Source organism: Ciconia boyciana, chromosome 2, assembly GCF_034638445.1.
Source record: "Ciconia boyciana chromosome 2, ASM3463844v1, whole genome shotgun sequence".
Taxonomy (NCBI): domain Eukaryota; kingdom Metazoa; phylum Chordata; class Aves; order Ciconiiformes; family Ciconiidae; genus Ciconia; species Ciconia boyciana.
Window position 1 is genome coordinate 72,384,235 of NC_132935.1, and position 14,208 is coordinate 72,398,442.

General features: G+C 40.3%; 1 protein-coding gene across 1 annotated transcript in view; it reads left to right on the forward strand.

Annotated features, from left to right (window-relative positions):
* The window catches only part of MOCOS (molybdenum cofactor sulfurase), a 225,897-nt gene that overhangs the window by 192,418 nt on the left and 19,271 nt on the right, over positions 1 to 14,208 (forward strand). Inside the window, exons 9-10 of the mRNA XM_072852966.1 lie at positions 3,914 to 4,076; positions 10,235 to 10,316. Of these exons, the coding sequence (XP_072709067.1) occupies positions 3,914 to 4,076; positions 10,235 to 10,316 (245 nt within the window). The remainder of the gene's footprint in view (positions 1 to 3,913; positions 4,077 to 10,234; positions 10,317 to 14,208) is intronic.

Here is a 14,208-nt window from a genome sequence, read left to right on the forward strand (position 1 = left end):
TAATCTCCTCCTCTCCTAAACTCTAATTTCTCTGCTCTAAGTGTTTTAGTATGGGAGGTGCTTGACCTCCAGAGAAAATAGGAGTGCAGAGTGCTTTGGCAGCTGGGAGGATGAAGGTTGGCATGAAGATCATCAGCTCACTGCAGGTCAGTTAGTTCCTACAGCATGTGCATTTTATAAAGTGTTCCTGGCCACAGGACACGTTCTGTTCAGTGTTGTGCCATGGGGTTTGTACACATGGTGCAGGAAGTGGAGGGCAGAACATTCTAACTCAACTTCTTAAATGCACTTTCTTTTCCCTACAATTATTTTATTAAATGGGGAGAAGCAGAGAAGAGGAGTAACCTCTATCCCAGATCACTTTTTTCTTCTTTTCCAACATAAAAATGTGTTTTAAACATGCATTTTTAAACATGAACATCTCTCATGTCAATGAATTTTGCATAATTACATAATGCAGTGTGCCCAGTGAAAAAAGTTAGGACTTTAAACATTAATAACTTTATTATTTGTGCAGTAGATTTCAGAGTATAAAAATTGCATCTCAACACAGAAGACAAATTAGCTTTTAATTTAAAATACAATGCAAATTCCTAGTGATCAGTGGATAAATTATATGTAAGACCACTAACATTTTTAAACTTGCATAATTTAAAACCTATTCAGTGATTCCTTTAATGTGTTCGAAAATTGTGTTAACTTTCATGATGACATACTGTGAACTACGGAAAAATGCAACCCAAAATGTTTTAAAGAAAATTCTGAAAAAAACAAAAATATGTTTTTGCAATGAATATTTTGATATTCAAGAAGAAAAATGGACTAAAGCAGATAAGATAATACCATGTACTGTCTGTAATATGCAATGATCCTTACTTATGTCAGGTAGAGAAGACCTTATGTTGGAAGATTAGCCCACCTGCCATGCTGAGCATGAAGGTGTATGCTAGCATCTATCAGTAAAATCATGGTGTCCCTGATTTCTTTCTGTCCTCCCCCTTCTAATTTGTCTCAGTAGTCAGAGATGGCCAAACAACTTCAGGGAATCAAGTTAGAAGCTATGTAATACAGTATTGCTTACTGCAACGTACGCTAACCTGTTTTATTTTACTTTGCAGTAAGCTTCATTGGTTGCTTTGCTTCGCTGTATTGGTTGCCTGAATATAGGTATTTAGTGACATTTGAGTGCCCTGACTGACCTCCTGCTGCTAGTCCACCAGGATGTGGATCATCTTTGCAGCCTGTGTCATTTCTGCTAGCCTTGGGCAGACATCTCAGATGTGATCCAAGCGAGCCAAATTGAACCACTCTTCTTGTGTCTCAAATGAAAGCAGAGCAGGCAGAATTTGCCTGAACTGCTCTAATTCGGTTGCTTACAATCATTTAACAATCCCTTCAGCCTCTTTGAAATAATAGCGGGAGACAGTCTGTACAGGTTGCGTGCCTAAGTATGAAGAACAGAAATGTGTATGTTCTTCCATGCTCATCTGCAGTATCAGTATTAGCAACAAACCAGCTCTGACTGTTTCAAGATCATCTGTGACTCTCTGTCCAAGGCAGGGTACACAGTTATTTTGTTGTTGCAACTTTATTTATCAGGGTCCTTGCAACATATGCAGTACAGTAAGTTGAAAAGTGGAGAGGACGTAAGGCACTTAACAGTGTACGGGGGACATCCACGAGAGGACAGGGACTCACTGCTGGGCATGTGTATGTATGATTCTTGTTACAATGGCAAATACCCAGAGGAAGGGGAAATATGGGCTGAGGACCTGTAGTCATTTGCTGCACCTCAGAGTGGAGCATGGAGTTACTTGCCATTATTTTAGACCTACCAGGGGTATTTTCAATGGAAGGTGTTGATTATTTCCAAGTATCTGCTACCTAGTCAGCTGAGCTTTCCCCACAATGCCTATCAGCATGTAAGAATTAGCTGAAGCTCTGATTAAAGAGAAGATGTTTTGTTTTGCTCATAAAACCTCTTACCTTCAGTGAAGGGTAAGCAAACACTTAAGCTATTTCCTGAAAAGATTGCTGTCCTGAAGTGGAACCAAAACAACTGAATGTTACAATAGGGAGCTAGGAATCCTTGTCTTCATGCTCTTTTTCTGCTCTTTTAGTTTATTCTGCTCATTATGTCTTGCAAATCCTGTAAAGATCTGTTGGATCCATGGGAGGCTGTATTACCGATTAGTGGTCTTCTGTTTTGGAAGGGAGATTTGTTAGCAGGAAATTCTTGCAGCTCTCAGATGATCACCAGCTGTTCAAATGCATTTTGTAATCTAATTGTACAGGATAACAAAAAAATACTGGCCTCTCCAAAGAATAATTTCCGGCAAGGACAAAAGTCTGTTCTTCAGCTGATATTGTAGTCTTTGGGCTATGATTCCTCTCCTAAAAAGACAGAGCGAAGGTTCACATTATTTAGGTGCCAACAGTTTGAGGTGCTTGGACAACGTGGTTTCAGATGACACTGTCAGACTTAAAGTTTCCATTTTTGACTGGATTTTTCATCCACGCTCACTTAAAAAACTGCCAAAGAATATTATAAGTCAAGTAGGTTGATAAAATACATTTCTTATCTTTAAAATTTTTCCATGTATTTTCTGTATTCAATACAGTTGATAGCACTGTGGCCAAATTATTTGGAGTTCAGCTTTCATGTTTTAAGTTTTCAGTTTCAGAGTGCCTGCCCTCAGATTTCTCTAGTCAGGCCGTCAGTGTCAAGGTACTGCTGCAGGTTCCTGTAAAACCTGGAAAAGTTTATAAGAATGGGATATTGTGGTTCTGTGGGGTTTTGGATAGAGCACACGCTAAACAAAAATGTGATTTTTAATTAATCTAACCAGTGCTTCCAGCCATGCCTTTCTTCAGAGCATCACGCTGTGCCTGACATACCTTTTTCTCAATACTTTTTGCTGAAGTCTTTTGCCAGTTAATTCATGTGAGCTGTGCTAAGCTTCTCTACGAGAATTCAAAGTTCAGCGGTAGTTAACTTTTCTCCATACTCAACTGTGACTAGAAAGCATACATGAGTTGAAGCAATATGTTTAAATGCCCAGCTTTATGTTAAAAGAATGGTATTAATATTTTAACATTCTGAAGGAGAAAGCAGTTATTAATATCACCCAAAGGCATTACTAAAATTGCTCTCTTTTTGGATTTCAAGATTGCCATCTGTGTAGCATCAGTAACAGATGTTCTTTTCACCAGAAAAATGTACATGAAAGCAAGGACAATATGCTTGTATAGGCCACTGAATGTGTGTTATATAAAGAGTGTTATAGAAGTAATGGAAGAACAGATAGCAAAGAAGACAATATGTTTTGTTGTAAGGGGATCTGGAGAAACTATTATGCTCCTAGCTAAACCAGAAACCTCAGTGGTGGAGGTTTTCTCAAATGGATTCATTGATAAAGTGGTTCCAGTTTTATGAAAAATATGGAAGTTTTTTCAGAATTTTGAATTTTGAATTTCACTTTTTTCTTGCTTTTTGTTTGTTTGGTTTTGCCTTAATTCATACAACTCCCATGAAATGTCCATGCTTTGTAAATTAAAAGAAAATTGTTGGGGGAAAGGTCCTGAAAATGGTTGAGTAAAAAACTGAAAGCAGTTTTCAGAGTGTTTCAGAGGTTGTTTATTCTCATAGCTCTGTTAAATCAAAGTGTATGATAATATGTAACAAATTATAGTAACTCCATTTTGTTTTGACAGCTTTGTGCAATGATATCTTTATCTTTGATTTGCAATTAAGGTTTCTCTTATTAAAGGCTGTCATTGGCTTGCACAAGTTTTCCTGATTTCAAAGTATCTCATTAACAGTTTCTTTCCCCTCTCTTTTCTTTTCAGCATGAATCTATTAATGCAGCTAACATGTTCTAAACCTTTGTATCCCCTCCTGATGCTTTTCCAGGTTACAGAATGGCCAGTGGGAAACCAGGGTTTGCTGTATGACCGTAACTGGATGGTAGTAAACCAGAATGGAGTCTGCATAACTCAGAAGCAGGAGCCAAGGTTGTGTCTTGTAAATCCCTCAATTGATCTGAAGAAAAAGGTTATGGTCATCCAGGCAGAAGGTTAGTAACCAATATCCTTTTCTCCCCTTCATTACTCGTGTCAAGCTTCTAGACAGAGACACCTGCATGCACCCACCAAACTACTGGATACTGTGTACGTTTACTGACTTCAGGGACAAATTCTGCTACCAGCTGTGGGCAAAGCAAGCCTAGGCTGTAATATACAGCCCTGGGTAGTTTCCTAGCTTGTTGTTGGGATGGGCGGAGAGTAGACAGTGACTCCCTATGTGCAATCATAAAGTGAATGTTCCAGGAAGGAGTACAGAATTGACAGATGTGGAAATTTACTGACTAGTCTCTCTCTCCACATCATGAAGTCCATCAGCCTGAAGAGACTTATTGCTGCAAAGGTAAAGGAATAGGAGTCTAACATCAAACACCCTGGCCAAAGACCCTCCCATTGTATAGCTCTCCTCCTCCTTCTAGCTGTGGGACTAGAGGGGTAGAGTCTTCAGTGGAAATTAGTATGAATGAAAATAAGGACCAGACATTATTTATCTCTAGCAGGCAAATATTTCGTGATGTTTGGGCTTCTCTGGACTCATGAAAACCCCTTTCATTCTCTGCTGAGGGGAAAAAAAAGAAAAAACTTATGGAAAGTATTACAGAAAGCCCTTTGCTACTTGGGGGTGCAAATTATTTATTTTGCTAACAGTGCTGTTAGCACTGAATGCTGGAACAGGTTTGTATTCCACGAAAGTCATTATTAATGTCAAGTGTGCATGTGTCTGAAAGGTGTTCATCATTTCCCTGGGGTCTAACATTTACTCAGCCTGTATGTCTTAACCATTAATAATATAGGTGCCCACATTTTCAGCAGCTAGAGCAAAACAAGGGAACCCATATTCAGATTTTTCACCCTTTTTTAGAAATCTATATGAGTGGATCTGTAACTACAGTCTCCTTTCTGTTTGTACATTACAGTTGTTGTCCTCTCCAGCTGTCTGAGCACTATCCATAAAATTGTCTGACCAGTTGATTTCTTTTGTCTGGAATAGGTTTGTCAAATGTACATTTGGGTACTTCCACTAGTCTTGTGTGATTTTGTGTGTGTGTTTCAGATCCCAAACACAATCTAGTCTCTTCTTAGGGATTCCAGACTGCTTCATTGGCACAAACACTGCTATTTTCCACTCTTCTCTTTGTAACCTTTCTTTGAAAAGGTATTGTTAATTCATGCCAATTCTATGTGGAGCACCTTGCACGTCAATTTTTTGTAGTACAGTTGCACAGACAGCCTTCTCTCACAACTTTCAAATTACCAAGTGCTTCAGAACTAATTCTAGAAATTCCGTTCCTTTCCATCTCTCTTCCTTTCTGCCAGTACCTCTTGCTTGCAGACACAATGTGAAGTCTTGTTCAAACCTTCTCCATTTATCCTCATTTTCAGAGGTTCAGCTCTGTTGGGCCTTTTGGTTGCTTCATTCTGCTCTTCTAAGTATGTTCTTAATTTTTTTTTTCTTGCTAGTACCACATTGTTCAGACAAGTGCATACCCATTAGGATGTTTGCCTGTCACTAATATCTGCACTGCTGACATACTTCAGAAAAAGTTTTCTCAGACAAAAATGACAGTCAAGGAACCCATTTCTCACTGAGACTTACAATTTCTTGCCATAGTTAGTGCCAGGGTGAAATTCACCTTTAAATCCTGCATTTTACTTTGTGTAATTTTTGGACTTTTCACTGTCATTCACCTTCCTTCCTATGAAAGTGAGAACCATTTCCATCCAGAAGTGATTGACCAAGTCTATGGATCACTTTTCCACCCCAAAGTGATGGGTCAGATCTCCAGTGTGCTCTAACAGAAACATGGTTGGCATTTATTTATAGCCTGCTTTGGTACAGACCGTATGTAAGAATGGAGTCATTTTATTCTTTATATACTGACTCTACATACCAATAATCTTAGCCCATAAGGTGGTCTGGGCCCTCTTTTTATAATAGTCCTGCTATTTTTCACTCTTGTAGTGTACTTGCAACCTGTAGTATTTTTTTAATGCTTGACAGCGAGATAATGGCTCTCATTTGCTTGGGGAGACTATTCCAGAGGTTACTGCTCATAAGATAGCACAGTGATGGGAACACATATGAAGTGACTAGGGTAAGACTGAGCAGCTAAATCTGTAGGAAGTTGTTCCAACATTTATTCTGTATTCTTTCCTTTTACCCGTAGTCTAAATGCATGATTTGTTTTTTGGTGTTAAATTTTTAATTTTTTCTTTTATCCCTTCACATACATGGGTCATTGTTATATCTCCCACTTAAATCATTTCATGGCAGACAAATTTAATTTAATAAGTTGACTCTTTCCTTGAAAATCCCATGTTAATCACTATTGCTTTTGTCACCACTCTCTCCAGCCTGTCAGTAGTTTGTTGCTAATATAGGACCTGGAGCTGAACGCCACGTGTGTAGCTGGAGCAGCAATCAGTGCGGTGAGGAGCAGTAGCCCTCTGATGAGCCAGGCTGGCTGTTGTGCAGCTCAGAGCCTTCACTGGCCTACATCTGTGGCTAATGGTATTTCAGATTTGTAGTGCTTAGCCTGCTGACTGCAGCCACCTCCAGGTCTCTTCCAGCTTTGTTGCTTCGCGAGTTTCTTTCTCCCACTGGATGCCTCCTACCCAAACTGCCTTTCCTCCGCTACAGTAGCATGCATCTTTCCAAGAGGAGTTATGTTTCCTCCAAATCCCCCTCTCCTGCCCCTGCCCTCACACTCCCTGTGCAGTTCCTCTGTTCGTCTCGCTGTGATGGGGACATTTCTGGTGGTGAGGAATGGGTGAGGGAGGCAACAACGGTGAAAAAAAAGAGAGGCAAAACCTTTGAGCTGCACCTTTACTGCACCTCTTACTCTGCTGAACCTGATAACCCGGCAGCTCCCAGCTGACCAGGTGACCACTGCAGTCGAGCTAGCTGCCTTCCTCCTGCTCCTCTGCAAGGAGGCTGTAACCACTCTGCTTTCTCTACCAGTTTCTCTGCTGTCATCTGTGCTTTTCTCATTGTGAGAGCAGGCTGTGGCAATGATCTCCGTCTAGAGCGCGCTTTGCTGTCTGGAGGTGTCTCTCTCCAATAGAGAGAGCCTAAGGCAACCATGCTGCTGGATTAGGTGCCTCTGGTAAGTGCCTACAGCCCAGCGGGGCGAATCCCACATAGCTGAATTATGCAGGATTCTTAAAGAACATTTTGCTGTTACACTGTTAGATTATGGTGAAGACTTTATCTGTGCCACATTTAAAACATAATGAGTCTGTTCTCTCTCCCCCACCAGGCACGTGCTTTCCTCTCCCTCTAGAACTTTTCATTACTGGAAACTTTGTTTATGGCTGTTTTATTTCAATATGGTTTAATATTCTCTGTCTTCTCTGTCCAACAAAATAAAATCGTCAGCATGATTTAGTGTGACAGTAACTACTTTAATACCTTTTGCTGAATCCTCTGTGTGCTGAGACACCACTTCATGTTCTTTCTTTAACCTCTGTGCGTAGCATGTCTCCATAGCCCGTCTAATAACCAGCCTTGGATGGGCAGACCGGCTGTCTGACTGACCCGGCTGTGCGATCCTGTCATCCCCGTGGGTAGCAAGGACATCAGACTGGGGCTCTAGACAAGGCCAAAGCTTCTCAAAGGCTTAGGATCCTTCCCTGGCATGCCTGCAAAATAAATTGGCTTGCATGGCAGCTGGGGAGCTCTAGATATTCCCCTGATCCCTGAGGAAGGGGGTGAGTGAGAGCAGAGGGAGAGGAAGGGTTTGTCCTTGGTCTCCCATTGGCTGTACTTTACTTCGGTAGAGGGAGTGAGATTTTAATTTTGAGAAGCTGCATTTCTGAATTTTGTCAGAATTATTTTCTTAGGCTATGTGGTTGTTAACAGGCATTTTCTATTCTTTTTGACGTGAAGGGTGTAACTAACCCTTGCTATCACAGGACCCACTTTGAGAAAATAGGTTTAACTTCAGATAAGCCCCTGTGGAGACAGACAACTTGTATCTTGACTGAAGCAGTTAATGGTTAGGCTCCCAGCAACTCAAAGGTGGGCAGGAACAAGTGCCTTTATTTCTAGAAGCCGTATTACTTGAGTGGGAATCAAGGGAAATCTTGTTGTCCTGCTCCGTCAAATACATGGGAGCACAGATTACACCGGGCTTGTTCCTGACCGACATAAAAGTAAGCCAAACAGACTTTAGCTGAGAATACATTTCTGTAGAAGGCTAATTTCTCTCTTTCCATTTTAGCTAATGATCAGCATTACTCTGGCAAGTTGGGCATTGGTTTGCCACTGCACAGGGGGAGAAATTTTGAGTGTTGTGAAGGCCCTTTAAGATATTGGAGTAGAAAGATGGTAGCAAAACTGAGCAACTAATTACACTTTATGGAGTTTATTGTGCCTTCAAATAGTCATGTGTAACTGCCAATAAAAATAATGGGAATTAAGTGCATACACTGACGAAAGAATATACATGAATAGTTTATATTTCAGACTATTGAAATAACAGACCTCTAATTTTTCTCATTGACTGAAAATAGGAGCTATAAAGACAAGAACAATTTTTTTTATATTAATACTGTGAGCACATCTGTGAATTTTATTATCAAGCAAATGACCATGGAGAATGACAGCTTTTACATTTTAGTAACTGGCAATATTCTGCTTTATTTTTTTGCCTTAAGATAGAATAAAATTGTAATTAACAATGTTTAACTGACCTAAACATCACTGTAAAATGTGTACTGTTCAATAAAAATGTGATACACTTGCTGGTGTATAAAAGCAGGGCTTTTTAAAGCCCTGAGACTCTATTTTAAGAAATTTTGTGAGTATGCCTTGCTTAGAAAGTATTTGTAAAAGATATAACAGCTAAGGTTGCATACAGGATGAAACCTTTCAAAATCTTCTTTTCCGGAAATAATGATGCTAATGTTTAATTTTTTCAAAGTACAAGAGCATTAGTTCTAGTTTATAAGATGATAACATTGGCTTCTTTTTCAGGTTGTTGCAAGCAAGTTCAATGCATTTATTACTTACATGTTTTATTTTCCTAAGTGAACCTAGCTTTTCCTCCTCTGTCTTCACTTCTGAAGTATACTAACATCATTAGCTAAAAAAGGAGTAGATGTCTTTCTGTATTGAAAACTTGCATGGAACAGAGGTGATAGTTGGGATAGAGTGAATCTGAACTACATTTCATTATTCTTCAGAAGAGAATAAAACAATTTGATTTCTCCGTATCACAGAGCTGGTAGAGCTTGATTCTTATGTGTACTACAATAATATAAACAGGAAGTAATGAGTGAAATTGAAACATGGTGATATAAAGCTGGGGTACAGGAGATCAGTCTTTGCTGGTTTATGTTGTAGTATAATTGAAAAGAGTTGGATTCATTGCAGCCACACAGTAAAATCCTTTGTTCGTCATTTCAGATTATTGCTTTCAATTAGCAGAAAGGAAAATAGTACAGCTTTTCTTTTAGTTCTAGTAAGCCACTGTAGCCTTTCCATCTCTTTGGCTCATTCTGTTCAAGATAAGAAAACTATGGAAGAAACTGTTAACATAGATCATTACCAGGGATTTCTCATCTGGTTTAAACTTAGAGATGGATAGATGGGAATAATTCTCTCATTAATGGTTTCCGTACATTTTATCTTTAAATTAATATAGTTTTATGACACATTATATTTCTTTCCTTGAACAGCCTGTGCTTATTTTTGTTTCTCCCTACTCCCCTCCGTCTTTCATCTTTCTGATCACTCCATCCCACCACTCCAGAAAAAAACAACCCAAGAGTGATTAACCTTATCTCCTGATTTGCTAGAGGGGGCACAACAGTGATAAACTCATCCTTTCAACAGAAACCATGACTGAGGCAGTAATTCTGTGCCCGAGATACACAGAGAATGAAGCTACTCAAAGCTGAAATTGTATATTCCTTAATGTGGTTTGGGTACCAAGGTCATCTGCAGCCATTGCTCTTTCCATTATCATTTGGAGCCACCTGCAGGCAGAGAATATCATTTTAGCAAAAAGAAAGGATTTTTTTCACATGCTGTTTGGGAGGCTGCTGTGATTGTGAACAGGTGCAAAAATAAGAACTTTTTTTCATGACCTTATGTTTCTGCATAAATGGGGTTTTTTTAACTATGGTTTGCTCTCCGCCCATCTAGGCATGGACCCAATAACTCTATCACTAGAAGAAACTACTGGAAAAGAGGCCATGATCTGTGAGAGTAAAGTCTGTTCACACAGGTGAGTGAGAGCAGAAAGGAATCAAAGCTGAAAATCACTGCAATGACACTCAGGACGTGATTGGATGGACACACAGGGGCAGAAGTCCTTAAAAAAAGAGAGGGAGAGTGGAAAGCAATGAATGATTTAGTGGACCAGAAGACAGATTTAGATAGGTAATTTGGCATGCCCAGCATGTCTGGTAGAAAACACTAAAAAATAATAAGAATTAAAAAGGGGGGGAAAGGATGGTACAAGAGACTGTGATGACTTGGTACTCACTTGAATAAGGGAGATCTTTGTTTTACTTGCTGCAAGGATGAGAAAAGGGAAAGGTGTCCCCAGTTACTTCCAAATGCTAACTGGGGTCCTCAGCAGGATTCTAGAATTCAGTTCCTTCATTTGACAGTAATGATGCAGGCAACTTTGCCCATTTCATACTGTGCGGATTCAAAATTGCTAGAACCCACTGAAGTTATAAACAGCTTTCCATATTTACAACCCTTTTTAATTTTGTTTTGACCACCCATGTTGGTCAGTGTCCCCTTAACAATCTTGGGAAGATTGCAGGTGAGTATGTGAAATAACATTAACTCTAATCAAGAGACATACCACTTCAGTGAAATATAACATTATGCATAAATTAGTTTCCTGTCAGTGAACTTAAGTGTTTATCCATTATATTTTCTAAGTACTTCCCAGTCTCATTAAGTTTTCTGAGTGGCAGTGTATCAAGTGCCTTCCTAAAGTACATTTGCATTATCTGCTACGTTTCTTTTCACTGAGTCTCTTGGTAAGTCCAACTAAAAGAGCCACTTACAGATTTACGTCTTCTTTTAACCAAGGGATACAAATTCTTTGTAACCCTCTACATTTGCTTCTCTGAGGGTAACACATAAACAAACCAGCAAAAGACCTGGCCATTTTCCCCATGGAGCCATGCAGGAAATTATCTTCTCCTTTTCTGCTAGCTATTCAGATGATAAAGAGGATCTTTTTCTGAAAAGTTTATTTTCCTCAGGTAGTGGAATTCACCCAAGAGTCATTTGTTTTAACCATCTGTCCCACTTCCCTTAGTGTTGACTCATCCTTAGCTTCCCCATGGCTAGCCCATCTATTACAGGCTGTAAAATAGGCTAGGTTATCTTTCTCTCTGTGTACATATAATTGGCTGCCATACTATTTATTGTAGCTTGTCTTTCATGTCACTAACTGTGTCATTTTTAGTGTATGAAATAGGAAATTTTCACGGGAAACTGCTTCGAGTTCTGAGGAGGAAGAAAAGGATGTGTGCTGGTTTTGGCTGGGATAGAGTTAATTTTCTTTATAGTGGCTGGTATGGGGCTGCGTTTTGGATTTGTGCTGAAAACAATGTTGATAACACACTGATGTTTCAGTTGTTGCTAAGTAATGTTTACACTAGCCAAGGACTTTTCAGCTTCCCATGCTCTGCCAGGCACACAAGAAGTTGGGAGGGGACACAGCCAGGATAGTTGATCCAAACTGACCAAAGGGCTATTCCATACCATATGATGTCATGCTCAGTATGTAAAGCTGGGGGAAGAAGAAGGAAGGGGGGGACATTCGGAGTGATGGCGTTTGTCTTCCCAAGTAACTGTTACGCGTGATGGAGCCCTGCTTTCCTGGAGATGGCTGAACACCTGCCTGCCCATGGGAAGTAGTGAATGAATTCCTTGTTTTGCTTTGCCTGCGCGTGTGGCTTTTGCTTTCCCTATTAAACTGTCTTTATCTCAACCCACGAGTTTTCTCCCTTTTACCCTTCCAATTCTCTCCCCCATCCCACCAGGGGGGAGTGAGCGAGCGGCTGTGTGGGGCTTAGTTGCCGGCTGGGGTTAAACCACGACAGAATGGAATGACAAAGGGGAGATGCAAGACAAATTGCACAGAGTGGACTGTGATTAGCAAATAAACAAGGCAGAAAGTAAAGCAGAATGAGTGGACAACATTGATGAGACTCCCAAACTGCTCAGAGATCCAACAGCGCTGATGTCAGGTTCCTGTGTTTCAGCAGGGGAGCCTCCAGGGCCAAAAAATGGAAATAGGAGCAAAACAGTGCTTTGCAGTAGGACAGGAGGTGATTTGTTGTCTAGGGTCTTTTCTGCAAAGTGTCCGAGGTGAGCAGTGGGACCAAAAGTCTTTGTTAAAAGGTTGTTGTTCAAAAGAAACCCCTACTGAAGACATTTTCCACTTATTAATTCTGCTCTCTGAAGCTGTGATTTCATCCAGTTCCGTTGGCTTAGGTGGTTACTCTGAATTTACACTGAGATAGCTGAGAAAAGCACATGATGTAGAATCTGCAAGCAGTCACGTGAAGAAGTTTAATTTCACAGCATCCACGAAAGTTTAATGAGCCCAAGTTTCCCTTGTGAAGCAATTCATCAGTGTTAGCCTTCATCTTAGCAGGGGTTGTCCATCAGCATGTGCTGCTCACATCGGAGGGACGTGGCTTTCTAGTATAATATCTAACAGTGGACAGATGCAAGTAGAAGCTAGTGATGTTAAGGTTATTGATGTTGTAGAAGACCCTAAACGCTCAAGGTTAGCGCTCTACTGAAATAGGCAGGGACACAGCCTCCTCTTTGACAGGCCACAATATCAAAGAGATCAAAGGAAAGGTATCAGTGGTAGAAGATGACAAAGGAGTAGTTAAAAACAAGGTGAATTAAGCCTGTTGTGCGTAAATGTATGTATTATATCCCTTGGGATCAATATTCAGACTTCAGCTGTCCTTGTTTCTTGTTCTATAAATTACCTAGCTAGAGGGACCAGCTGTAACGAACTGAAGCTAAACGACATAAGAAGATGAGTGGGGAACTCAAGGCAAACAGCAAGTAAAATCTGAGAGAACTAGGCCCTCCTTTATAAATTGCCTGACATGTGCCAAATGAAACGTCATGCTGACAGATGTAAAGTAATACTCAACCAAAATAAACATAAGCAGAAAATGAGTAGAATTGAGCGACAACAGAAGGACTTTGAATAAGACCCTGAAGAGATGATGGTACTTGCTCAGAAAATGGTCTGACGATAAGGGAAAGCAATTTGAAAACATAGGAGTCTTGGAATACAAAAACTACACAGTGACATTTGATGAAATGCTAAGAATGCTATGTGTCTCTAAGTCGGCCACTGTGACTCAAAATGGTAAGCAAATAAAAAAGAGGGCAAAACTCTGATCCTGATTTATACAGTATTAAGCCCCAGCAGGCTGCTAGAGGTAATTGGCTCAGGAGATAATTTAAATGCCCCTAGCACCTCTGTTTGGGTGGGAAAAAATATTTGGGGAATTCGTTTCGCCTGTACTGTTACCATGGAAGATTCGTGCCTTCTCATTAGCAGCCTTCTCCCTAACACAGTGACCAGCAAGGACACAAGAACTGCTCAGGTCAGACTATAGAATCTCATGTGGAGTCTCACCTTTTGGCCCTTGTTTCTTGCCACAGTACCTGCATCTCATAATACCACAGTTTCATTTCAGCTCTAGGACCTCGCTGGCTAGATGCAGCTGTGGTTAGCATCAGTCCAGTCTCAGAGTGGGGAGAGAAATGCAGAGCTGCACCACAATCAAAATTCAGAACAACTGCTGAAGAGAGATCTTACCCCTGCAGGATTATAAAATCTCTTTGATTTCACTTGTCCTGGCTTTCTACCTGTGTAACTCAGCTGAACCCACAAAGCATTTCGTAAAGCCAAGCCACTTCTCTCAATCCTAGGGCTTAGCATCTTTTGCCATGAGGAACTGTTTTCTTGTTTCACAGAGCAGATGGTCTCCATGCAGATCAGTTTCTTTGGCTGGATAGGACAAAAAGGTGAGCATAGGACCACTGCTCCCTCACTTTCCTTACTACAAGCATCCTGCCTAGATCAGCATGAGAATTTGCATTCCTCTTAT